Source organism: Silurus aristotelis (assembly GCF_946808225.1).
Source record: "Silurus aristotelis genome assembly, chromosome: 9".
In the NCBI taxonomy this organism is placed as follows: Eukaryota; Metazoa; Chordata; class Actinopteri; order Siluriformes; family Siluridae; genus Silurus; species Silurus aristotelis.
In genome coordinates, this window is record NC_139582.1 from 22,372,518 (window position 1) to 22,399,430 (window position 26,913).

Here is a 26,913-nt window from a genome sequence, read left to right on the forward strand (position 1 = left end):
TGTGTGGGGTCCGGCATGTTGCCAAGGATGTCTGTCACCTTAATATTCTTGGCACCTTCCACTAAGCCGCCACCAAACAGTGTTGACCAAAGGATAAGGAAGAAGCACCACACCAGGTTGTAGAGAAAGCAGAGCAGGCCAGTAAAGATCATCCAGAAAAAGTAGAAGAATCCAGCAATTATCTCCCTCAGGCTCATCTTCCTGAGTTTCTTGTATTGTTTCCCCAGGTTCTTCAGGGTGAGCAGTCTGCCAAGGCTAGAGAGATTCTTCTTCATCGCGGCAAATGCCGTGGTAAAAGCTGAGGAGGATTCCAGTACATTCTCCTCCTCTTCCAAAACCAGGTCCTTGGTTACATTCTGCAACTCATCCTCATCTTCTCCCCTTTCAACAGCATCGGTCTCTGAGATCACCGAGGCCAGCTGCATCTCAAAAATGGTGTCCTCACAGAAATTTACAAACAACTCCATCTTCTCTGATTCTCCACCCTCATTAACTACATCAAAGATAAATTGTCTTTTAGATTCCTTAACTTGTGGTTTCTCCCACTGGGTTCTACTGGACTCGCTGATTTCAAAGTAGACCCTTTCTATTCTTTTAGCACCACCCATGATCTCAATACGGCCAAGGAATGGCTCAAAGTAATTAAGGACACTCTCTGCCAGGTTCAGGAAGGTAGCCAGCCGAGAGTCATAGGGCATGTGTTCTGACAGATTTGTAAGCAGTACTGCGACATTGAAACCAATGTCCTTAGCAGGCTCATGGAAGCGTTTCACAAATTCCACATAGTTAAACATGTCATTTTCATCTGCCTCAACACAAGAAAGTAGGAACTCAATTTCAGACTGAGAGTACTGCTTCTGATTTTCCATTGATTTCTGAAACTCTCTTTTGGAGATGATTCCTTTAGAATCAGAGTCATGCTCTTTAAAATTGTCAGATGTGGTGAGGTCCTTCAGCTTGAGGAACATGTCGAAAAATTTGAGGATCATCTCCACATTGCTGGAGGACTCAACCAAGGTGTCAACCATCTGTTTGCCAATGGTGCCATTTACAACATTACCTGGAAAGACACATAAATCTAAAATGAATTCATATATTACTGTGAACCAAAGCAACTCACCAATAAAAATACACTGACACTATAATGCTTAGTATTTACCTTGCCATCTTTGATAGTGTGTTAAATAAGCAGCAAATAATCATATTAGGCAAAGACTAGTTTCTATTAGTCTTTTTTAGTACCTGAGTCTGGATATTCACAAGATAGTCAGGAAATTCACAACTTGTTCCACAAATGTCACTCAAATGTACATAAAATGACAAAAAATGTGAGCATCTTTTATCATTATTGAATTGAATATGAAAACCTTCTAAAAGGGACAGCATCATGACTATCATGTCCTTTTGTAGATCCATAAGTTCTTTCAGCAACTTAATTTGGCTGGAGTCCTACAGAAAAAGGAAAACATAGAAAATACATTTTACTCTGGTCAAGGCAGACAGACTATGGTGTTGGGAAGACTAATACTTTTTCCAGTTTCCCAGACCTAGCCTTAACGCTACAGTGTTATGATTCATCAAAGTAGATAATGTCATTTTTTTTTTCATGAGCCGATGGTGTTGAAGCATGAATTCATTCTGGATGGCTACTTTAGTGTGCCACAGTGAGCTATACATCTGAAAAATGCTTTGATTGTTTAAAATTCTATTCAGTTTTATGTGTACAGCACTTTTAATAATGGACATGTATAATGAACAAAGCAAATTTACTGAGATTAAGAGGTTATGGCAACTGTGGCAAGGAAGTAGTAACTTTTGTTTGTCCCAACTTTTGACCTGTTGAATAAAACATTGAGATCTTGGTAAACCTCTAAATTAATTATTTGTTAAAACCATGTTTTGCTTATTTAAAAAAAAAAACAGAAAAAAACTATAATAGAGACATGGTGGCTTAAGCTTTTATTGTTGGCTAAGAAGAAAAATCTACTGATGGCTATGAAAAATCTCTCTCTAAAATCTATATTTTTAAAATTAACCTAAAGATGACCCTAACAAAATCTAGACCTGAATGTGTGTTTTTTCTAACACTCTTCTGTATTTAAAAAAAAAGCCACAAACACTGACTTTCATTCAACTGCTGTCGGTCTTGAACTTGCCTGTGAGAGCTTCATCTGCATGTTGGCAAAAACATACAAAAAGCCAACAACTGCATCCCATAATCTGCTGTGGGCCAAGCTTTGTTGGTTTCCTATACATGGACCCTGAGCAGAAAGAGGAGCAGGAAGATAAAAGTTATTAATATTAAAATAATATAAATGTGAAATATTCTTATAACTCATGTATGTAACTCATTGGCTCTTTCTGCATACACAGATATACCTTCTACTACCTGGACACAAAAGGCCCAAATGTAATTTTTATCACACTGTCACTGACCTGTAGAAGAGGTTAGGTGTGTTGATGGGATTTTTAAACTCTGTGTTTTCTGTATAGACATTTTATGGCATTCTATGCAACAAGAAACACCATCAAGTGTAATTTTATGTTGGAGTTTCTATTCAATAAAATTTCAGATGTCACATCATATATTGCTGTAAGTTCAGCAGAAGGCTAGCCTTAACAGCACAGGCTCTTGTTAGCTTCAAATCCATGATGCTTGAAGCTGTTGCTTTAACCAATCAGATTGTGACTTGATTACTTCAAGGCCCGCTAGCTGGCACCCTTTCACACCTGTATTTTCATTCCCTTTTAATTGGATATTCAGAGAGAACACTGGTCAGAGCTTGTAAACCGCATCTGTAGCAAACTCTAAATGCTCAAATATATTTGTGTTAATTTAATAGCTGTTTTTTTTTTTTTCATTACACAATAGCTTACAGAGGAGAAGAAATTGATTTGGTTACAGATATAGGACATTTACAAGACAGGTTAGAAAGGAGGAAAGATCAGTCAAAATAGTTGTGTCTATTCGGTTTCTTGCTTGTTTCTGCATTAGATACCTGTCTGAGATGCAGCATTCTTTTATTGTTCTGTTTGCTTTGTAAATTTGTTGGGACTTTTTAGATGTCATTAGTTTTATTAGTGTGTTAGTGCCGAAATCCAAACTTAGTTGTTGTAGAACATTGGGTTAATGTTTTATGTTTAACAAGCATTTGTATAAATGGGTATCCGTAGTGATGACGTCAGACGTATGAGTAAGCATTGGTGGTGGAATAGGAAAAAGCACATTAGGAACATTAGGGATGAACAAGGTTCTCAATAAAGGCGCTTCGTTGTGTTAACCCCGCGAGTGTGACCATCATTCAAACAGTTAAGAAAAAAAATGTACACACAGACACGATCACACACACGTGCACACTTTTAGGTGTCATTAGTTCTGTTAGTGTGTTAGAGCCGGAATCACACCCCGGAAGTTAACGTTAAACATTGACGTGTACAGTACTCGAGAATTCTCTTGACTCAATTATTTTAGTTTGTTGTAACTTAATGTTGGTAGGTGTAAGACAAAGGTTTTTTTGTGTAAAGTTGGTCTTGTTAAGTATTGATTTTCGATCAGTGTGTTAGTGCCGGAATCCAACCCCGGTTGTTAAGAAAAAACTGTAATGTAAACACACACACACACACACACACACACACACACACACACACGTTTGCTTTGTAACTTTATTGGGACTTTTTTTTAGATGTTATTAGTTTCATTAGTGTGTTAGTTAGTTAGTTAGTTAGTTAGTGTGTTAGTTATTAACAGCCCCCACCTGGTTTGTTAATAAAAAAAAATGTAAACACACACACGTACACAAACACATATACACAATCACACACGCACCCACACATACACAAAATTCTTTTGCATTCTGAAACTTTGCTAAGAGTCTTTACACCCAAACATCATAGAATAAAGAACTTTCAAGCTCCTTCAAGCTTAAAAACTTTGAGAGAGTGGTTTAAACCGTACGTAAGATAATTCATTTCATTGTTAAACTTTATATTTTTTATATGTGAAAGAATGTTCAATATTTAGAGATATTATCGAATGCATAATAATAATTCATGAAATATTCAGAAGATTGTACTTAATGGGTCATAATCAGAGGTGGCAAAAGTATACACATCGTTTACTTAAGTAGAAGTACAGCTACTCATGTTTTAAAAGACTTTAGTAAAAGTTGAAGTATTGACTACACTTTTTTTTAAAGTTAAAGTAAAGAATTTTGGGCTCTGACACGTACTTAAATAAAAAGTAAAAAGTAGCCGTTACTACTAACTGTTTTAGTGTCACACTGGTAACTAAACCTCACATTATATCAATGTATTTTATATATATATATATATATATATATATATATATATATACACATACACATACACATACACACACACACATATATACTATATTTGTAAAAGTATTGGGTCACCTGGTCATAAGTACGGTATGTAATTTTTGAGCATTGAATTTAATATTTAATCCCAATTTGCTCTTATAATTCCCTCCACTCTTCTGGGAAGATGTTTCACTAGATTTTTGGAGTGTGCTTATGGATATTTGTGTTCATCAGCCACAAGGGTGTTACAAAAGGCAGGTACTGATGTAGGTGAGGTGAGGAGGCCTGGGGTGCAGTCAGCATTCCAATTCATTCCAAAGGTGTTCAGCGGGGATGAGATCAGAGCTCTATAGCAGACCACTCAAGATCTTCCTCTCCAAAGCTTGTAAACCAGATCTTCAAGGAGCTCACTTTGTGCACAGGGGCATTGCCAGAACAGTTTTGGGTTCAAGTGAATGCAAAATTGTATTATAGTGCATCTAAAGACATCTTGTACAATTGAGTGCCCCAAGATTTGTGGTAACAGTTTGGAAAAGAACCACATAAAGCAGGAAAGGTCAGGTGTCCCAATACTTTAATTTAATTTAAGGTGAGTTATCCTGTGCATTTTATTAAAGTTCAAACAGGAAGTTTATAATTTATACTTAATTTACACCTGTATAGCAGTTCTACAACATATACAGTGGAGCAAAAAAGTATTTAGTCAGCCACCAAATTGTGCAAGTTCTCCCACTTAAAAAGATGAGAGAGGCCTGTAATTTTCATCATAGGTACACTTCAACTATGAGAGACAAAAAGAGAAAAAAATCCCGAAAATCACATTGTCTGATTTTTTAAGAATTTATTTGCAAATTATGGTGGAAAATAAGTATTGTCACCTACAAAAAAGCAAATTTTCTGGCTCTGACAGACCTGTAAAAACTTCTTTAAGAGGTTCCTTTGTCCTACACTTGTTACCTGTATTAATGGCACCTGTTTGAACTCGTTAGCAGTATAAAAAAACACTTGTCCACAACCTCAAAAAGTCAGACTCCAAACTCCACTATGTCCAAGACCAAAGAGCTGTCAAAGGACACCAGAAACAAAATTGTAGACCTGCACCAGGCTGGAAAGACTGAATCTGCAATAGGTAAGCAGCTTGGTGTGAAGAAATCAACTATGGGAGAAATTATTAGAAAATGGAAGACATACAAGACCACTGATAATCTCCCTCGATCTCAGGATCCACGCAAGATCTCACCCTGTGGGGTCAAAATGATCAGACGTGTCCCCCTGCTTAAGCCAGTACATGTCTGGGCCCGTCTGAAGTTTGCTAAAGAGCATTTGGATGATCCGGAAGAGGATTGGGAGAATGTCATATGGTCAGATGAAACCAAAATAAAACTTTTTGGTAAAAACTCAACTTGTAGTGTGGAGGAGAATGAATGCTGAGTTGCATCCAAAGAACACCATACCTACTGTGAAGCATGGAGGTGGAAACATAATGCTTCGGGGCTGTTTTTTTGCAAAGGGACCAGGATGAATGAATGGGGCCATGTATCGTGAGATTTTGAGTGAAAACCTTCCATCAGCAAGGGCATTGAAGAGGAAACGTGGCTGGGTCTTTCAGCATGACAATGATTCCAAACACAACGCCCGGGCAATGAAGGAGTGGCTTCGTAAGAAGCATTTTAAGGTCCTGGGGTGGCCTAGCCAGTCTCCAGATCTCAACCCCACAGAAAATCTTTGGAGGGAGTTGAAAATCTGTGTTGCCCAGCAACAGCCCCAAAACATCGCTGCTCTAGAGGAGATCTGCATGGAGGAATGGACCAAACTACCAGCAACAGTGTGTAAACTTACAGAAAACAGTTGATCTCTATCACTGCCAGCAAAGGTTATATAACAAAGTATTGAGATGAACTTTTGTTATTGACCAAATACTTATTTTCCACCATAATTTGCAAATAAATTCTTAAAAAAAAACAACGTGATTTTCTGGGTTTTTTTCCCCCTCATTTTGTCTCTCATTTTATCTCTCATAGTTAAAGTGTACCTATAATTAAAATTACAGGCCTCTCTAATATTTTTAAGTGGGAGAACTTGCACAATTGTTGGCTGACTAAATACTTTTTTGCCCCAATGTATAAACTATCTGACTAAACCTCTAAATTCAAATGACAGCTACATACTACAGAAATTAAGAACATTCAAAAAAATAGCAACATGTGGCAGCATCCCTTATATAAAAGACAAACTAAATTGTAGGGAAAAAAAACTTTAAACATTAAAATGGATCATGACAAGAAAGATATAACAATAAAATGTTAGATTACCTGTATGTCCTTTCTCAAATTTGACGGCGAATTCATTAAAACCAGCACTTTTTTACACCGATAATTTCGAACATTTTCCTTATATATGGGCGCGGGTGTTGAGGAATGTCTTTGTTTTTTCATTTATTTTCACATCAGTGACTTCCTCTAAATTCACATAAACCATTCCTCTTGTTGCCTTGCTCATTGTTTGCTCCGTTAGCCTACGTCTACGTCTACGTCTGATAGCCAGGAAATAATACACCAGTGATATGATGAAAAAGCCACGCAATGATAGGTTGATAGGCTGGAAACAGCGCTCAATGAGAAGAAATAATACTAAAAGTAATGAGGCTGGTTTGAAAATGTATGAAGTAGAAAGTACAGATATTTGTGTAAAAATTTAATGAGTGAAAGTAAAAAGTTGTCCGAAAAATAAATAGTGGAGTAAAGTACTGATATCAGAAAAATCTACTTAAGTACAGTAACAAAGGATTTGTACTTCGTTACTTCCCACCTTTGGTCATAATACATTCATAATATGAAGTTATACCTAAAGTTAGATTTTTGACTTTAATTTGAACTTTATAATAGAGGAAGACAAAGTTTATCTAGTGTTTTGGATAACATACCTTATCTTATTCCTATCCTCGTAACGTAACATATCTTATTCCTATCCTCGTAGGTAATTTCATTTTATTTGTTAGAACTCAATACTAGACATGGCACAAAAATGTCCAAACATTTCAGCTTCAGAAGCTAAAAAATCAATTGTAAAAATACCCTAACATTGCAGAATGATTTCCTGACTCCTTCAAATAGTCTATTACAAAGTGTAACATGCACATCTCTGAACCTGTATGTAACTAAAGCAATCAACTATATATTTAAGTTTAATACCATCTCAACAGTTCGATAGTCATAGCCCTAGCCTGGATGTAATATTTACACCGACTACATAAAGGTTGTTGACAAATGTTTCAAGTGGTACGCATCAGTGTCTGGCAAAGTCTTTGATTTTGAGAAAGAGAAATCTTTAGAACAATGTTCCTCCACAAAAACACTCCGGCACTTGAAAATTACGTCAACATTTAGAAATCTCTTATCACAGTCCATTCAATAATACATTTACGCCACACAAAACCTACATATTTAACACACACTAAATGGAGGTGAAGCTCGGTTCAATAACTACATGGTAGACGGTTATTGCAAAGTCGGTCCGACAAATAAGGCTTATGAGTTTCTCAAGTGTTTTTATGACAGCTGTGAAAATTCTTTTCCCTCATTGACCCTGCATCCTCTTAGTACTTCTAAAGTCCCCTTCGTAGATGTTCCTCAAAAATCAATGGGAAAAATTAAGAATTTGCAAGAGACCAACAATTTGCAAGTCACAACAATGTGGGAGCACGATTAGAGTGAAATGATAAAAGAGACAACAGAGCGATTAACTTTTTGAAAGAGTTATATCCTGAGCATTTAGACCCTCAAGATGCACTTTACGGCGGTGCACAAACGTGTTACTCTGTAGCTCAACCCGGTGAGAGAATAGATTATTTAGATTTTACCTCTCTTGACCTGTACATAAGCAAGAAAAAGACGTAACCGATCGGTCACCCGAACGTTATTTATTGCGACTTTAAACCTATAGAAGAGGATTCTTCTTCTTCTTTCGACTGCTTCCATTAGAGGTCGCCACAGTGGATCATCTGTCTCCATAATACTCTGTCTTCTGCTGTACATCTTTCTCTTTCAAACCAACTACCTGCATGTCTTCCCTCACCACATCCATAAACCTCCTCCCATAAACCTTCCTCCATAAATGCTCCATCCTCAGCATTCTCCTACCGATGTACCACAATGTCCCTTCTCAGCACATTTCCAAATCATCTCAATCAAACCTCTCTCAGTTTGTCACCAAAATGTCCTATATTTGTTGTCCCTTAAATAAACTAATTTCAAATCCTGTCCATCCTCATCATTCCCAATAAAAATCTTAACATCTTCAACTTCAACTTTGCCACCTCCAGCTCCACCTCCTGTCTTTTACTCAATGCCACTGTCTCTAAACCATACAACATAGCAGGTCTTTCCACAGTCCTATACACTTTCCCTGACACTTTTGCAGATACCCTTCTATCACAAATCACTCCTGCCACTTTTCTCCACCCACTGCACCCTGCCTGCACTCTTCTCTTTACTTCTCTAACACACTCTCCATTACTTTGCACTGTTGGCCCCACGTAACTAAACTCCTTCACTTTCTCCACCTCTTTTCAACATTCTCACAGCAAATAATGCATCTGTAGCTCTCTTCCTCGGCATAAAACCATACTGTTGCTCACAGATAGTAATCTCTTCTCTTGGTTTCCATGGTTTCCCCAACTCTTTCCCAAAGCTGCATGGTGTGCCTGTTCAACTTTATTCCTCTGTAGTTACTGCAGGTCTGCACATCTCCCTTATTCTTAAAGATCGGTACCAGCACACTCCTCTCAATTCCTCAGGCATCTTCTCACCTTCCAAAATTTTGTTGAACAACCTGGTTAAAAACTCCACTGCCATCTCTCCTCTATCTTTTATTTATGCCTAACTTGCAGCACTTCCTTCTCAGCTCGGTTCCTTTCCTCTGCCTGGCCAATAGGTACAAATTATTTTCTCCTTCCTTTATGTCCAACTTTTCATACAACTCCTCATATGCCTTTTCCTTAGCTTTTGCCAAATCCCTCTTTATCTTCTGCTGCATCTTCTTGTACTCCTGCCTACTTTTCTTATGTTTTGCCAACCTCTTTTTCTTAATGCTTTCCTGCACTTCCTGATTCCACCACCATGTCTCTTTGTCTTCATTTCTTTTTCCAGATGTCACACCAAGTACCTTTCTTGCTGTCTCCCTTATAACTTCTGCAGTAGTTGCCCAATCATCCAGCACCTCTTCACCACCACTGAGCCCATGTCTGAATTCTTCCCTGAATCTCACACTGCAGTCTTACTCGTTCAGTTTCCACCATCTTATTCTTCTTTTAGTCCTCACTCTCCTCCTCTTCTTCTTCACCTCTAAAGCCATCCTTACAGATCACCCATCTGTTGCTGTCTAGTATTACGGTAAAAATATTACGGCCCAAATTACAGTATCTCCGCCATCACGTGTAATCAAGGCCTAGCGGCTATCGCATTAGCATCGTGTGTGAACAGTGCCTGCAGATCTAGTTGGATCTGGGATTTTGTTTGCGACTAGACGTGTTGCGTTGTTGCTGCTGTAAAGATCGCAGGGTTACACTGTGCTCGGATCGGCCTGCCTCTCCACGCAGAGAGAATTATTCACTATGCTAACCGTGATTTGATGCTGTTTGAGGTTCATCTTGGATGGATGTAAGTGCTTCTGTTTTCCAAGTTTCTGCTTAAGAGCATTTCTTTAACTCTGTTATATATGTATTTCTTTGTGTTGAGGTCTTTAAATTTACTTTCCATACCATATTTTCTAAATATTTCATCCTCTACTGTTTAATGGTTTCATACTTTTTTGTTTTCAACTACAACTACAGCAAAACTAAAACAGCACCACTCTAGAATAAGTTAAATAAATAAGTTGTTAATTTGCTAATTTGTATTTTGGTGTTTTATTCATTGGGGGTTCTTTATTGTAATAAGAGACTGGTGTAAATAGAAGAATACTACCGGCCAATTTACCATTCATCTGCCGGGAATCCAGGTTTTCTGACTTAAGTAAAAAATATGAAATTGTAACCTTTTGGGTTTAAAAACAGGGTTACACTAGGTACACCTGCTATCACTTATTCTAACTCACTCCAGAATTTTTTCTTCTCTATCTTACCTGTAGAGCATAGGCACTGATGACATTTATCATCATCCCTACAACTTCCAGCTTCACGTTAATCACCCTATCAAAAACTCTTACCTCCACTACACCTACTGTATTCTTTCTTCAGGATCACCCCTACAAAATTTCTCTTTCCAACCACACCATGATAGAACAGTTTAAACACCCCTTCCAATGTTCCTGGCTTTACTCCCTTTCCACTTGGTCTCTTGAACACACAACCCAACATCTCCAGTCCATCATATCATCTACCTATCTCCCTTTACCAGTCATAGTACCAACATTTAAAGTACCAACCCTAACCTCCACTCTCCTCCACTTTTCCTTTCCCTGCTGTCTCCATAGACATCTTCCTCATCCCCTTCTCTTCCTTTAACAATACCCATTCGTATGAAAGTCTGATTCGTGATCTGCATATTTGATTTGGCACATGTTTTATGATGGATGCCCTTCCTTCATGAAGTATGCATCCTTTAGATCTACCGTGACATACCAGTCCCCAGATCTGATCTGAGACACGACCTGCTTGAGGGTCAGCATTTTGAACCGGAGCCTCATCAGAGAGCGGTTTAGCTCATATAGATCTAGGATAGGACACAACCCTTTCCATTTATCCTTTGAAAAAGTGTGCAACCCTAATGGCTGAGTTGAGCCTCTAGAGGATTACTTTGGCATAATCAGAGCAAATGTATTACCACCTAGGAGCCTGTGGGCCCCTGTTCTCCCGTTCCAAGTCAAAGGCAAGCTAATTCTTCGCCTATGTAAAAAATGCTGTGAGCAACAACAGCAAAAGATTGCGACCACACTGATCAGGAGAGAGAGCTTACAGGAACTTGGACTTCTATTGAAATAGCTATAGCCGTCAAAAAAGGTTACAAAATCAAAATTATTTTTTTGAAGTGTGGCATTTTCCCAATAGGTCCGACAATTTTTTTGCATTAAAATGTTTCCCAAAACAAAAGAGGAAAGTTCAGGGTATCCATCCTGGGTTGTTAAAGAAACCACTAAACACGAGTTCATAAAAAAATACAAGAAAAAAGAGGGGATCAAGTTGGATCCTAATATAATTGTTGATGTTAACCCCGGCAAAAGGTCTGTGGCTAAACCCTCGCTAAACTCGTTGTGGGGTAAGATGTGTCAAACACCGGAAAGAACCAACACATCTATAATCAGTGACCCCTCTCAGTTTTTACAGTTCATGTTCTCTGATATTTATAACATTGGCCAGTTCAGTTTTTTGAATTATGAGGTTGCAGTTTTCCACTGGCATTATGTTGAAGACAAAATGATCAGACTAATGCTTATTTATTCATCTATATTTTAACTACCACTTATGCAAGGCTTGAACTGTACAATTTAATGGAGCAATTGAATAAGCGTTTCTTGTACACAGACCCTGACGGCGTAATATTTAAAAGTAGTTCAGGAAATTAGATGGTACCTTTGAGCAATTACTTGGGTGGTCTTACCAGCGAGCTAGATAACGGCGGTCAAATTTGTAACCAAGATTGTATGCGCAGGCCCTAAAACCTATGGCTATAAAACTTTGAAAGAAAAAACAGCGATGAAAGCTAACAACATTACTCTGAATTTAACCAATTCTGAAATTGTCAATTTGGAGTCACTGACAAACTGGTGAAAATTGCAGATCAATACGGTTAGCTTATAATGACGCATAACCAAACTGTTCAAGATAAAAGGTGGTTTGATTTGAAAATCCATTCCCAGTTAAAAAGGTTCAGGGTTCAGAGTATCACAACTCTTCCTTATGGATATTAAGACCGTTAAATGTGTATATATATATATATATATATATATATATATATATATATATATATATATATATATATAAATATATATATATATATATATATATATATATATATATATATATATATATATATATATAAATATATATATATAAATATATATATATATATATATATATATATATATATATATATATATATATATATATGTTTTTTTTGTTTGTTTATTTGTTTGTTTGCTTGTTTGTTTCTGTTGAATGAATGAATGAGTTTATTTGTACTTAATCAGGGGCAATGCACAGAGAACATTAGTCTAAGAAAGAAGAGATGTCATGTGCCAGGTTATAGCAAAAAAAATGCTAATTTCCACCTGCAGTCCCTAGACAGATGTTACATTTGCAAAAGGTCATAAAATACATACATGTTTGAAACAGTCTCATTTGCTGCTGTTTAAGTACAGCGGCAGTATTTGCAATTGCTGCAGGCTTAGCGTAGATCACTGATGTTATATTTTCTCAGGAATGAATTCAGGGGCAGAGTTTGTCAGGGGGTTATTTTGTTTTCCCACGCCAGAGCCTTTGATATGAGTCAGCTGCGCTTCCACTCTGCAAGAGGGAAGAGCTGATTGTAGATGATCCACACGATCTTGATAATACAAAGGCCCGGGGTTTAGATGAATATTCCCACATAGAAGCAGGACTGGTCAGAGAAAGGCACAATATCCTTGAGTCTGATTTGCTGGTACCATCCTGCTTGCGCGGTGCGCTACAAGTACACACTTGCCCGTCATTTAAAACGTGTGAGTATATGGTGTATTGGCACCATGAAGCAAGTGGCATTGTCTTGATTTTGTCTGCGAACGCCGTAGCCTGCAACGAGGTATGGCGGTCGTGTTCACGAGTTCCCCACAGTTGTGTCAGTAAGAGAAATAACACATACAGAGTTACCCGAAAATTTTATAAAGAGTTCTCTGTTTTAGTGTGTTTGATTTGAGAGTTCCAAGATGTTTCCATTTTCAAACAAGTCATCTGGTGGTCTCCCAGTTTGTTCTAGGAAAGGTACAGCAGCACCTGTCGAGCGTTACTTCCTCCGCCATCCTCAAAGTAAGAGAATTTCCACACGTGCAATACGAAGGGAACTCAAGAGAACATTTGTTGGTGTTTTAATCATTAGTCATGGAAAATGTGTATTCGCTTACGATGCGAGGATGCAACTGCCCTTTTTATGTATCGTTTGTGGACCTAGTAATTGTGAAAAATCCAATTTTATTAAAATGTTGTTGGAAAATGCTAAAGAGGCAATTTCGATAGCTCGTGAAAATATAATTTGGATTTTTTCTTGTTGGCAGCCTTTGTACGATGAATTGTTGACAAGAATAAATATAATAATAGTCTTTGTGATATCCTTGACTAATATTTAAGAAATCACTTTGTACTTTATTTCACTCTTTGTGTTTTGTGCTGTGATTTCCCAATCTCCTTTCAAATCGATCGGTTTGACGAATTTAGTAGTATAGTTAGAGATCTTATTATTTGGGTAAATGTCCATTAATGTGTTGTTTCAGTAACCTTTCTTTTTCTCTGAGAACCCGTGGCTTTAGGAAAGCTGGAAAGTCTCATCGGCAAATAAGGACAGACTATTGATGTAAGACATGAAAATGGGAACTTATGAAGCACAACATTTTACCATTTTAACATTAAATAAAATCTGAATATTTCATGAATTAATATTATGCATTGGGTAATTTATCTAAATATTAAACATTCTTTTACATATAAAAAAAAAAAAATTTTTACACGTAAAAATTCTTTTACACATAAAAGAAATTTAACATTTAAATCGTGCAGGTAGCTGGTTTGAAATAGGCAGATGTAGAGGACGGGGGGGTATGGAGACGGATCATCCGCTGTGGCGATCCCTAATGGGAGAAGCTGAAAGAAGAAAAAGAACTTGCCTTAAGTGTAGACCTCTCTCTCTAAGTTTGGAGGAGTTTGGAAGTTCTTTATCCTCTGATGGTTGGGTGTGAAGAATCTTGCCAAAGTTTTAGAATGCTAAAGATTTTCAAGTGTTCCGAGGAAAAGTGTATGTTTGTGTGTGCCTGTGTGTGTGATTGTGTTTAGGTGTGTGTGTGTATTAACATTTTTTTTCTCAACAACCAGGGTGGGATTTAAGCTCTAATACATTAATGGAACATCAATACTTAACAAGACCAACTTTTCAGATTCAGCAATAAACCCTCCTTGTCTCCTTGTCTTACACCTGCCAACATTAAGTTAACCACCAGGCAGTAGACTGGGTCAAATTGGTGCTGAGCGCATCACACAGTGAACAGACACCATCTCATGGTATACACTTAATCATGGAGGGAGTTCTGGATTAGAAAATGGTCACTACTACATCGGTGGAGAGACCAGTACCTCAGAGCTGTGCCCCTTCAGGAGCCACAGCCACAGCCTCCATAGCACTGGTCGGGGGTGAACTATTGTGCCCTCGATTAAGAGAGGAGGATCCCTCCACAGAGAAATCTCCCATGGACGCTGTCTCAAGTCCGCAAACCGAGGATGGCCCGGACACCGTGGGGCTACCAGGAAGAGACGGACTCCGTCCTGGCGAACTCTCTCCAGAACTTACAGAAGCAGGGCAACAGGGGGGAAGGTGTCAAGTCCCAGCAGGGCTGGAGGATATAGGAAGAACCATAGGGAACAGTGCGACGTCTCTAGAGATGCAAACAGGTCTACTTGGGCTTTGCCCAAGCAGTCTCTGAAACTGCCTGACAGTGAGTGACTGCCCTTCTCTGACCTTCTCAACAGTCATAAGGATGGACGCAATCCGGGCAAAGTTGCATGCGCATAGTCGTCGAATCCCATATGACGCCGAGATAGGTGGTCCTTCATGTTCATCTTGATGCTGGACCGCTAACTGCTCTGATCCAGCTAATATCAACCAATTCTCGATATAGTTGAGGATGCGGATGCCCTGAAGTCTTAGGGGAGCCAGAGTATCAACACATTTCGTGAAGGTGCAAGCTGATAAGGCGAGGCCGAACGGAAGGACCCAATATTGGTACGCTTTGACCCCAAAAGCAAACCTCAGGAATTTCCTGTGTGAAGGGAAGATGGGTACATGAAGTATGCATTCTTTAGATCTACCGTGACATACCAGTCCCCAGATCTGATCTGAGACATGACCTGCTTGAGTGTCAGCATTTTGAACTGGAGCCTCATCAGAAAGCGGTTTAGCCCATGTAGATCTAGGATAGGACGCAAACCACTGCCCTTTTTAGGGGACTATAAAGTACCAGCTGTAGAACTCTTCTTCCTCAGGAGACAACAGGCAAAGATCTGAAATGATCCAAGCTTATTTCTTCCTACACCCACCCACAAATTAGCTCACTAAAACAGAAAAGGTATTAAGACAGAAAGTTTCCATCCATGTAAACAAAACTGATGTTCCACAGTCATCCGCTACTGAGAGTATAACTGAAAGCCCTGAATGTCCGATACACAAAAAGCTTGATCGTTTAAAAAAGTGCAGAGGTTTTAGACTTTTCGCTATTTTTAAACCCGGACCCATGCTGGCCAATCGAGATCCTGGGGAAGAACAAAGTTCACAACCCCTACCGGCATCCACGAGGGAAACGAGCCAGGGTCAGAAACAGTCTGAGGCAGAGGTGGCAAAAGTACACACATCCATTACTTAAGTAGAAGTACAAATACTCATGTTTTAAAATACTCGGGTAAAAGTTGAAGTACTGATTATACCTTTTTACTAAAGTAAAAGTAAAGAAGTCTTGGCTCTGACATGTACTTAAGTAAAAAGTAGTTATTACTTCTACCTGTTTTAGCTTTTAACTGGACCCCACATCATATTAATTTTTGATAGATAGATAGATAGATAGATAGATAGATAGATAGATAGATAGATAGATAGATAGATAGATAGATAGATAGATAGATAGATAGATAGATAGATAGATAGATAGATAGATAGATAGATAGATAGATAGATAGATAGAACTTTGTCATTGCATAGTACAGGTACACAGCAACGAAATGCATTTTGCCATCTACCAGAAGTGCAAAAAGTAGCAATCGTGCAAATAGTGCAGATAAATATGTATCATATGTACAGCATGTGATATATTTGTAAGCATATGTACAGTGATTAAATATAAAGGCTATAACAGTGCAGAGATGTGTGGACATCATTAAGAGCCTTTGCTATGTTTCCACACGGACAATTAATGAGGTAATACCGGAGAAAGTGCACCTCTTCAAGTCAAGTCAAGAAGCTTTATATATATATATATATATATATATATATATATATATATATATATATATATATATATATATATATATATATATATATATATATAGACATTTTACAGATTTGAATGATGTAATATTTTTATCTCTACGATCAATAAAGACAGTAATTTTTTTCCATTATGAGGGAAAAACCCACAAAACGCCACCCAGAGGGTAAATTGTGTAAAACATGGCGGATTTGGTGTTTGATTTGAGACTTGGCGCAAAAATAAAACAAAAGTTTACTGATTAAAAATATTTTTCGGTGAAGGTTACTTATATATTTTATATCTAAGTAAAGAAGGGACGTCGTGAATAAGTATGTTTTGCTGGAGGTTTTAATTTCGCCTCTTTTATATTTAGTTATTTATTTATGTATTTACATTTTTTTATATAAAAATGGTAAAAACAGAAATGCGCGCTGAATTGATAGCGTGTTAATACCATTTAGTGCTTAAATAATTTAAATTTTGACAGCCAAATATATATATATTAATACAAAACTAATAAAAAATGTTGTTACCTAATGATTGTATCCAGGATGAAGATCCACATATAGAACACAAGCAGAGAAAAGATGATGATGATCATGAATGTGTTTGTTCTCAGTCATGTTTACATCACTGACTCCCTCTGTCTCATCCACGTCAACCCCAAACTTCTTACTGCTTCTGCCTGCTGATTCTTATCTTCGTAAAGAGTGAGAGTCAGGACTTTATACACCAGCGGATTGAAAAAGACACGCAGTAACAGGAAAAGGTTGTTCGGCTGAAATCGGCGCTCAGTGAAGAGAAAAATTTTATATTTCACCAAAACAATGGATTAAAACTAAAGTAACGAGCCAGTTTTGAAAATGTAAGAAGTAAAAAGTACAGATATTTGTGTAAAAATTTAATGAGTAAAAGTAAAAAGTTGTCTGAAAAATAAATAGTGGAGTAAAGTACTGATACCAGAAAAATCTACTTAAGTACAGTAACAAAGTATTTGTACTTCGTTACTTCCCACCTCTGGTCTGAGGGCACGCGCATACCTAGTATCCTTTTAGCCAACGTCCAGTCTCTGGATGAGCAAGCCGTGGCTTAGTCGGATTCTGTGGCCTTTGCTAGTGTACAAAGTGCCAATAAGAACCGTTGAGGCCCTGGAGAGAAGGTTAAGCAGCTACCTGCTAAGGTGGCTTGGTTTACCACGTAGCCTGAGCAGTGCTGCGCCAGAAATATTTTGCACCTCCCAATTCTTACTGAAGAGTTAATTGTGTCAAGAACAGAGAGTCTAGAGATCCCAAGGTTGCAGCAGCTGGCATATAGTTGCGCACAGGGAGGAAATGGAGCACAGAGAAATCACTAGAAGTGGCTGGGTCACGGTTGAGGCAACAGGCACTGGTGGGGCCAATAGCAAAAGGGCGTGCAGACTTGGGCTACTTCCCAGTTGTGAGAAATGACAATGCTTAAGGTAAAGAACGTCAACAACAACGGACAACAAGGAGCTTGGATTAGATTAGGTTAATGTTCGGCTGCATAAAATCACTTGGACTGATATTTGGAAAGCAGATGTCCATTGTATCAGGTTCTTAGTCCAAAGAACCTTCGTCAAGATGGCTTTGTCATTGTCTAGTTTTTCTCGGTTTACCACATGGACAGAACAATGGAGTCGGGGAAGTCAAGAGGAGGTGGAGTGTGTCTGATGGTGAACAACCACTGGTGCAACAGCGCAAGCATCGTTCCCCTTTCATATCTGCATACCAAATCTGGAACTAGTGACCATCAAATGTCAGCCTTTTCATCTACCTCGGGCTTCAGCTCGGTCATTGTCAGTGCCGTTTCTATCAACCTCAAGGGGACACGGACACTGCAGTATGCGACTTACACGAGACACTAATGCTATACCAGACACAGCATCAGGACGCTGCGCTCATTGTGGTAGGAGATTTTAACAGTGCCAACCTCAAGTGTGCACTACCGAACTTTCAACAGCACATCACCTGCCCCACCAGGGTCGAAAGGACACTGGACCACTGCTACACACCATTTAAGAACAGCTACAAGGCACAACCACCGTTCGGGAAATCGGACCATGCCGCCATCTTCCTCATGCCTGTTTACAAACAAAGGCTGAAACAGGAAGCTCCGGTTCAGAGGGAGGTCGCACGCTGGACTGAGCAATCGGTAGCCGCGCTGCAGTGCGCTTTGGATGACATAGACTGGGACATGTTCAGGCGCAGCTCTGATGACGTCAACATGTTTACGGAAACGGTCGTGGGAAACTAGCAAACTAGTGGATGATACGGTGCAAAAAAACACCATCAGAATGTTTCCCAACCAGAAGCCGTGGGTGGATAAAACAATCCACGACGCTCTGAGATCCTGCTTCGCTGCCTACAACATGGGGCTCGCCACCGTGGACATGGACGAGTACAAGTGCAAGTGTTCGCAAAACAGTGAAGGATGCAAAGCGGCGCTACGGGAGGAAACTAGAGTCACAGTTCCAACATGGTGGCTCTAGGAGCCTGTGGCAAGGACTAAGAACAATCACGGGCTACAGAACACCATCTTCTAGAATAGGGAATGCGGACGCTTCTCTGTCAGATAAGCTAAACATCTTTTATGCTCGCTTCGAGGCTGCAGCTAACCACGCTAGTGGCACAAACAGCATGCCGAGAGAGCCAGAGAGGTTAACACGTTCAACTCTGAGCATGACGTGAGGAGGGCATTCAAGAGACTGAATACCAGGAAGGCAGCAGGACCAGATGGCATCACAGGTCGGGTTCTGAAAGCCTGCGTCGACCAGCTAGCACCGGTGTTCACTGAGATATTCAACCTCTCACTGGAACAGTCTGTTGTCCCCTAATGCTTCCAACAGTCCAACATTGTTCCTGTCCCGAAGAAAACCCAGCCCGCCTGCCTCAACGACTACCTGTAGCCCTGACCTCAGTAGTGATGAAGTGCTTTGAGAGACTGGTCAGAGACTTCATCACTGCATCACCACCAGACACACTGGACCCTACAGTTTGCGTACCGATGCCATTGCTCATCTCCTCCACACTACGATGACCCACCTGGACTACAGAAAAGGGAATTATACAAAGATGCTGTTTGTGGACTACAGTTCAGCATTTAACATAATAATTCCTTCCACACTCACCTCTAAGTTGGAGGTCCTGGGACTCAGCCTGCCGCTCTGCCAATGGATCTATTCCTGACAGACAGACCACAAGCCGTACGGGTTGGAAAACACACCTCATCCACCCTCACCCTCAGCACCGGAGCTCCCCAGGGTTGTGTTCTGAGCCCCCTGCTGTACTCACTGTACACATACAACTGTGTGGCCACTTCCAACTCCACCACCATCATCAAGTTTGCTGACGACACTGTTGTGGTGGGCCTGATCTCCAACAACGACGAGACGGCCTACCTACAGGAGGTTTAAAAACCTGGAGAGATGGTGCCAGGAGAACAACCTTCTCCTGAACGTCAGCAAGACTAAGGAGTTGATAGTGGACTTCAGCACGAAGCAGTAGCGGTCTTACCAACTGCTAAACATCAACGAGACCCCAGTGGAGAGAGTGGACAGTTTCCGGTACCTAGGTGTTTACATCACACAGGACCTGTTTTGGTCTGCAAATATTTTTCTTTCGCACAGTGCACTTTATACCACACAACACACGGTCACTTTAAGGACAATCACATCAACCACTTTATGTGATTACTGTTTACTGTCATAAGCATACCTTGTATATACACTTTTTTTCTCATATATATCTTTATATATTTTATATTTAACATAGTTTATACTCTTTTTCTTTGTTTTTTTTTCCTCCAAATCCTATTTCCTAATGCCGTACTCTGTATGTAGGTGTATGTGACAAATAAAATTTGATTTAATTTGATAATCCAAACTTTTTGATGTCTCACCAAATCCTGCAAACCTCCACATCTGGGGCAAAAGGACCGTCCTGTCCCCTTTGTTTAGGAAGGGGATCGCTAGAACATCCCCTTAACAGCTGCCCAAAACCCCTTGGAGACAGGTGCTATCGTTGGTGCCATGACCAAGTGCTTAAGAGGCAGTTGCTGAGAGCTTAGCCATAGACATTAATTCCAACAAAGGTCACCATAAACCAAAGACCATCCAGTTTTTAAGAGCCGGAGAGAAGGCCCACCCACAAAATAATTCTGGAATTCTTACTTTTGCTACAGAATAAAATATACACAGCTTCATCCAGACATTTTTATTGATTATTGTCTCAGATTCCACCAAGCAGTTGATTTTATTGGAGCTCGCTGTGCCTTGGGAAGAGAGCATGGAAGAGGCCAAGCGGGCTAATTACCAACAGTTAGTTGAAGGCACACTGGAAAACCTGTTGTGAGCTGTTGGAGGTGGGCTATAGTGGTTTTGCAGGGAATGCAAAATACTTACTCTACAAGGCATCACTGGGAAGCAAAGAGGAAGGCAATTAGAACTGAAGCCGCAAAACCACTAGATGGCTTTGGATTAAGAGGGCAGAACCACGGGCAATTGCAACTGGGACACAGGCCGGGGTCTAATCAACCCAGGCTGGGTCGCCTGGACGAGGGTGTCTGATGTTGAAAGACCAGAAACACCCCATGATCCCAGGATACATAACTGATGATGTGTCCCAGTACATCTGCATGAAGTATTTTGTTACTAGCTAGATTGATATGATAAAGGGGGAATACAAACAACATATGCATATATTATACTGAGTTTGGGACACTATATTATTGCCTAAATAAAGAAAATCTCCCTATGTGTGTTTGCTTTGTGTGTTGGGGAAGGTACTGGTGCCTGTTGCAGGGTGTAAAATGCCTTCCCATTGGAATGTCTTTGAAATTAGGTGGAGAGACTAGAGAACTTTCTGTTTATTGCCTTTGTGTCATAGGGAAGATACTTTTAGACATGAAACCCCCTGATATAACTGTAGAGGTTGAGACCCAGTCTGTTATTTATATTCAGATGTTAAGGGTTAAAAGGGGTGTCTGGGACATAAGATTCAACTAATTAACAACTGATCCTATGCAGACGCTATAGTGTGCAAGCACATAAATGGGCTGAAATGGATGAAAAAACATTATTGTGTGGACGACAGACTGTTTGGATATCATGAAGCAATCAGGATACAAAGATGAGGGAAACAACTTGGTGGCACCTCTCACACTCTGATCTTCAAAGCATTACTTACCAAATAACAGGGAAAAAGCAATCAAGCATTTCTGCTCACTCCAAAAAAACATTAGAAAAGAAACTGAGTTTAAGCTAAATATGCTCCTCCTTTAAAAAAGGACAAAGAACACTATCATCTCCCAACATTTGGGGTATATCACCCGCGAAAATCAGATAAGAGTGGTGTTCGACTCAAGTGCTGAATTTGATGGGGTGTCACTAAATCACATGCTGCCCAGACTTTAAATATTTCAAGCAATAACACATTTTTTTGAGTGTTGTTCTGTGCTTTAGGAAAAAGCCTATAGAAGTCTCAACAGATGTGCAACAAACGTTCTACCGTTCTCTTCTTCAGTAAAAACATCAAAATTACCTCAGGTTCCTGTGGTATGAAGACGACAACATGGGAAAAAGTGTGATAGACTACAGGATGAGGGCACCTGCTGTAACCAATTACTGCATGAGGAAAGCAGCTCTGGAAGGTAAGAAAGAACATGGCACTGATGCCAAAAGATTGGTGGATTGACAATATTATATACATGACTGTCCTGCCTCTGTAGCTACTCTAAAAGAGGGAATTGATATTCTGAAAAGAACCATAAAGATGCTTGCTGAATATAACATTTTATTACACAAAGTCACATCCAACAGCAACTATTGATGAAAGCTTTCTCTGTAGAAGATCGTGCAATTTATCACAATTTATCTCGTTCGTACTTTGACTACATGAATTAGTTTGGCCATAACTTTCCAAAAAACAAACAATATAGGTCACAAAGGATGGCAACAGTACAGGAATTCATGCAGTGTTACAGAACCTCTAAAAGCAAAAAACCTGGTTATTAGATCTGTTCAGAATAAAGTGCTCAAAGAAGCATACAAGTGCCCTGAGAAGATATAACCAATCTCAAAACTATGTCCCCTCAATAGACTCAATCCAGTTGTGGATAAAAATGGTTTACTCAGGATTTGAAGGCAAATATTCCTTGCTGATGTATGTTTGGAGGAAAAGCACCCCTTTCATTTTTTCAAGAACACATCATATTTCCACCCTTCATGTGAAATACTATCACAAGGTTAGACTGCAAAAAAATAGCTAATTTACCTGCCGACAGACTTGCACAAGAACCACCATTCACCAATGTTGGACTTGAGCTTTGGTACTTGGACTATCCTTACACAACGCACTAGAGGAGGTAGTGCTGAAAGCAAATGATGGACAGTAGTCTTTACGTGCATGCTTACCAGAGCTGTACACAGAGTTCAACGAATCCATGATTACACCTCGCTTTGTCAATGCATTACGAAGGTTTTTTTCTATTCAAAGTCCAGCCAAAGTTCTGCGTTCTGACGGAGGAAAACATTTTGTGGGTGCATGTAAGGTATTAAAAATAGACACTTATAATCCTTCCCTACAAAATTACCTGAAAGAGAAAGGGTGTACATGGCTGTTCATTTCTCTGACAGTCAGGTACAGAGAAATGAATTGCATATGGGACCCGTTGTGAACATTTCCAAGTCAAGATGCAAAGGTATGCAAGGTGGAAATGAAAGCTTTAAAACAAGGAATTGTTAAAACCTTGATGAGACCAGTTACAGAAATCATGGTTCTTTTGTAGCAAGGAAAGACTATTCAAGACTGTGTTGCTAATCTTACGATTTAGTTGTTACACTAAGTGAGACAGGAAGTGTGCTGTTTTCTTAATGACTTTATTGGGTCATAAAGAAAGTTTTATACAACATAAGAGTCATATCAAGAAACTGCCATTGTTGCTTCAAGAAATGTAGTTTTTTGCTGACAATAGATTATGACGCATGTTTAGCTTTTATTACTGTGTATGTTTATTGATATATGCATTTTGTGTGTTCTGTATTTTCAGTTTAACATAAAATATGAAAGTGATAACAATTGCAATTAAAACGAAGTAAACATTACACATTGAGTTGTTATTGTGGTTCCAGCCCTCATGCTAGCTAACTGTCTAGCCTTGCAGAGCAATGCATCATGAGGACAGTAAAGTTATACTGTATAGTATTATGGCATGATATTGATGGTAATAAAAGATAAACTGATTCAGGTAAGACACCACTGAAGGCCTAATTGTAAATTGCACAGCCTGCCGCTGAGTTTGAGACTAGGCTCCGCTGAGAATATGGAAAATATTCCACAACTGGTTATATGGTAGTTCAGATTTATTTTTGGATAGAATAGCATAAGACAGTTTATAATTAGTAACTTTACTAATTGTAGCAAAAAAATACTTCAAGAGATATGTAAATAAGTAGAGGTAGGGAGAAACAGCAATACTGAAAATAGCCAAGAGCAAAAATGTACCTGTATATATTCAGTGAGGGAATTAAAGATCTGCTTGGCCACAGCTAATGCTTTAGAGAAATTTAGTTGACCAGCTTCATCCATTATATCTTTCCCAGAGTAATACCAGTAGAAATCGCTGATGGACTCCTATAAAGACATTAGGAGTATTTTATATATATATATATATATATATATATATATTATATATATATATATATATATATATATATATATATATATATATATATATATATTTACACACACACACACACACACACAGGCGATCAAAATTAGAGAACAATTTATAAACAATTGAACAATTCTGAAATAATGTCATCTTCACTGATTAACAGTTAAAGGAGTTTTTGTCCTGTCTATACCATGCTACCAGAACACCTTTTCCACAAAATAACTGAGGCATTTCCAAAAAAAACATTATTTAGCAGAAAACACACTAATCAAAATTAGAGATCAACAATGACTGTAGCATGGAAAAAAATTACAACAATATTTTCTGAAGGTTACAACAGTCAGCAATTAGTAGGAAGTGTACAGGCCTCTTCAGCACATCTGCGGCCACAGAACAGCACTAGTCTATCACAATGCTCTGGTGTGATTTTGGTCCACTCTTCTTCCAGTCTCCTCCACAGTTCGGTGACTGTAGTGGGTTTCTTGGCCATAACACCAAGGATTTTCCAGAGGTTCTCTATTGGGTTGAGATCAGGACTCTGGGCAGGCCATGTCATTATTTCAATGTTTTCAGTTTCAAGGAACTGCTTTACCCGTTTTGCTGTGTGACATGGAGCGTTGTCCTGCATGAACACTGCGGGCTGATTGGGTGATGAACGCAGGGAAGGAACCATATGTTGTTGAAGAAGGTTCTGATAAACATTTGCATTCACTCTGCCATGTAGCTGTATAAGAGGCCCCAACTCCTGCTGCAGAAAACATGCCCCAAACCATGACACTTCCTCCTCCACTTTTCACTGACAATATTACACACTTTGGGTTCAGTCTTTCCCCAGTTTGTCGCCGAACATAACATTTCCCATTGGACCCAAATAAATTAAACTTGCTTTTATCACTGAAGTGAACTTTGGACCAGTTCTCCTCTGTTTACACAACATGCTTCCCAGCATTCTTTCTGCTAATGAGAGGTTTGGTAAATGCAGAGTGGGCTTTCAGTCCAAATGCTCTTAAACGTCGAGACACTGTATGACGAGACAGATCCTTACCCTGTTCAGCGCTGAACTGGTGAGCAATTCCAGCTGCAGTGTGGAAACGATTGCCCATTGAGATCCTCTGCAGTAATCCTGTCCTCTCTTGTATTTGTCTTCCGTGGACGACCAGCCTTCTTGGCGGACTTGAATGAGTTTGTGATGTTGTAAAGATTCAATATTCTTGAAATTACAGATTTGGAACGACCAACTTGTCTTGCTATGGCTGATAGGGTCATCTCTCTGGCCTTCATCTGGACAACCTGCTGCCAGAGGCTTTCAGTCACTTTAGAATGTCCCACCATCTTGCAGAGTCAGTGAAACTGGAAGTTAGGCTGCCAGTTAAATAGGGGTTGACAGATAATCAAGGAAATTGCACCAGGTACCAGATTAACACCAATAACTGGGAGGTATCTGAAAGTGTTCTCTAATTTTGATCAGTGTGTTTTCTGGAAAATAATGTTTTTTTGGAACATTAGTTATTTTGTGGAAAAGGTGTTCTGGTAGCATGGTGTAGACAGGACAAAAACTCCTTTAACTGTTGAGCAGTGAAGATGACATTATTTCAGAATTGTTACACAGAATTATACACATACACAGTATATATATATATATATATATATATATATATATATATATATATATATATATGTATATATATATTTTACACACATATATACATACATACATACATACATACATCACACACACACACACACATATATAAGTAAGTATAACTAAGCCATTAATATATGTTTATGTGTTGATCTGGATATAATAAGGTCTACTTTACCTGAAGTCTAAGAAGATAGTCTACTGTGCTTATTATTATATTAACCGTAGTTGTATTTCCAGTCTGGGTCCTCAAAAAGTTCTGGAAGTCTAAAAAGAATTGGTTAATTAGACAAGCACATGGCTGCTATTATGATTTGAGCAAAAACACTGTATGTGGCAAAGTACTTGTAATATATTCAAAAACATTGTTGTGACATGTGATGATAGGTGTACCCACTGAGAAAGTAATTGATTTAGAAATATTCTTTACACCATGCTCACTGGGAATACATATAAATTAATTTGTAAATTAATAACTGGGAAATTAGTACAAATGCCATATTGCCATTAATTATCCAACAAAAGCGTTTTATTATATAGTGCATTCAGCAAGTATTCAGATGCCATTCACTTTTTTATCAATGTTATGTTGCAGCCTGATACTACATTTTTTACTACAGTTTTTTCCCCCACATTAATCTACTCTTAGTAATCTATTAAAGTGTAAAAACAGAATTCAGAAAAATCACATGTTCCTAAGAATGCCTGCCAATTCTCTTGATAAGAAGATTTCTGAGATATTTCTACATCTTGACTGGAGTATTCCTGTGGAAAGGTTTACTGATTGGAAAGGCACACACTCCTCTCTGTGGAGGGCCTCACAACCAACTATGCATATCAAAGCAAAAAACAAGGCATGAGGTCAAAGGACCTGCCTGCAGAGTTCAAGAATGACTGCTACACAGACGATTCCCAAGAGCACAGTGGCTTCCATAATTGTCAAATGAAAGAAGTGTGACACAACTAGGACTCTTTCAAGAGCTAGGCACTTGGCCAAACTGAGCAATCAGGGAGAAGGTCTTTAGTAAGAGAGGGGACCAAGGACTAGTTGGTCTCTCTGAC

At 38.9% G+C, this 26,913-nt stretch overlaps 1 protein-coding gene across 1 annotated transcript in view; it reads right to left on the minus strand.

The window, feature by feature from the left end:
* Window positions 1-26,913, minus strand: part of LOC310731139 (ryanodine receptor 3) — a 417,468-nt gene that overhangs the window by 33,732 nt on the left and 356,823 nt on the right. Inside the window, 5 exon segments of the mRNA XM_083550556.1 lie at window positions 1-1,060; window positions 1,368-1,449; window positions 2,157-2,261; window positions 24,038-24,166; window positions 26,030-26,118. The exon segment at window positions 1-1,060 is cut by the window's left edge and continues 250 nt beyond it. Coding sequence (XP_083406682.1) covers window positions 1-1,060; window positions 1,368-1,449; window positions 2,157-2,261; window positions 24,038-24,166; window positions 26,030-26,118 — 1,465 coding nt within the window.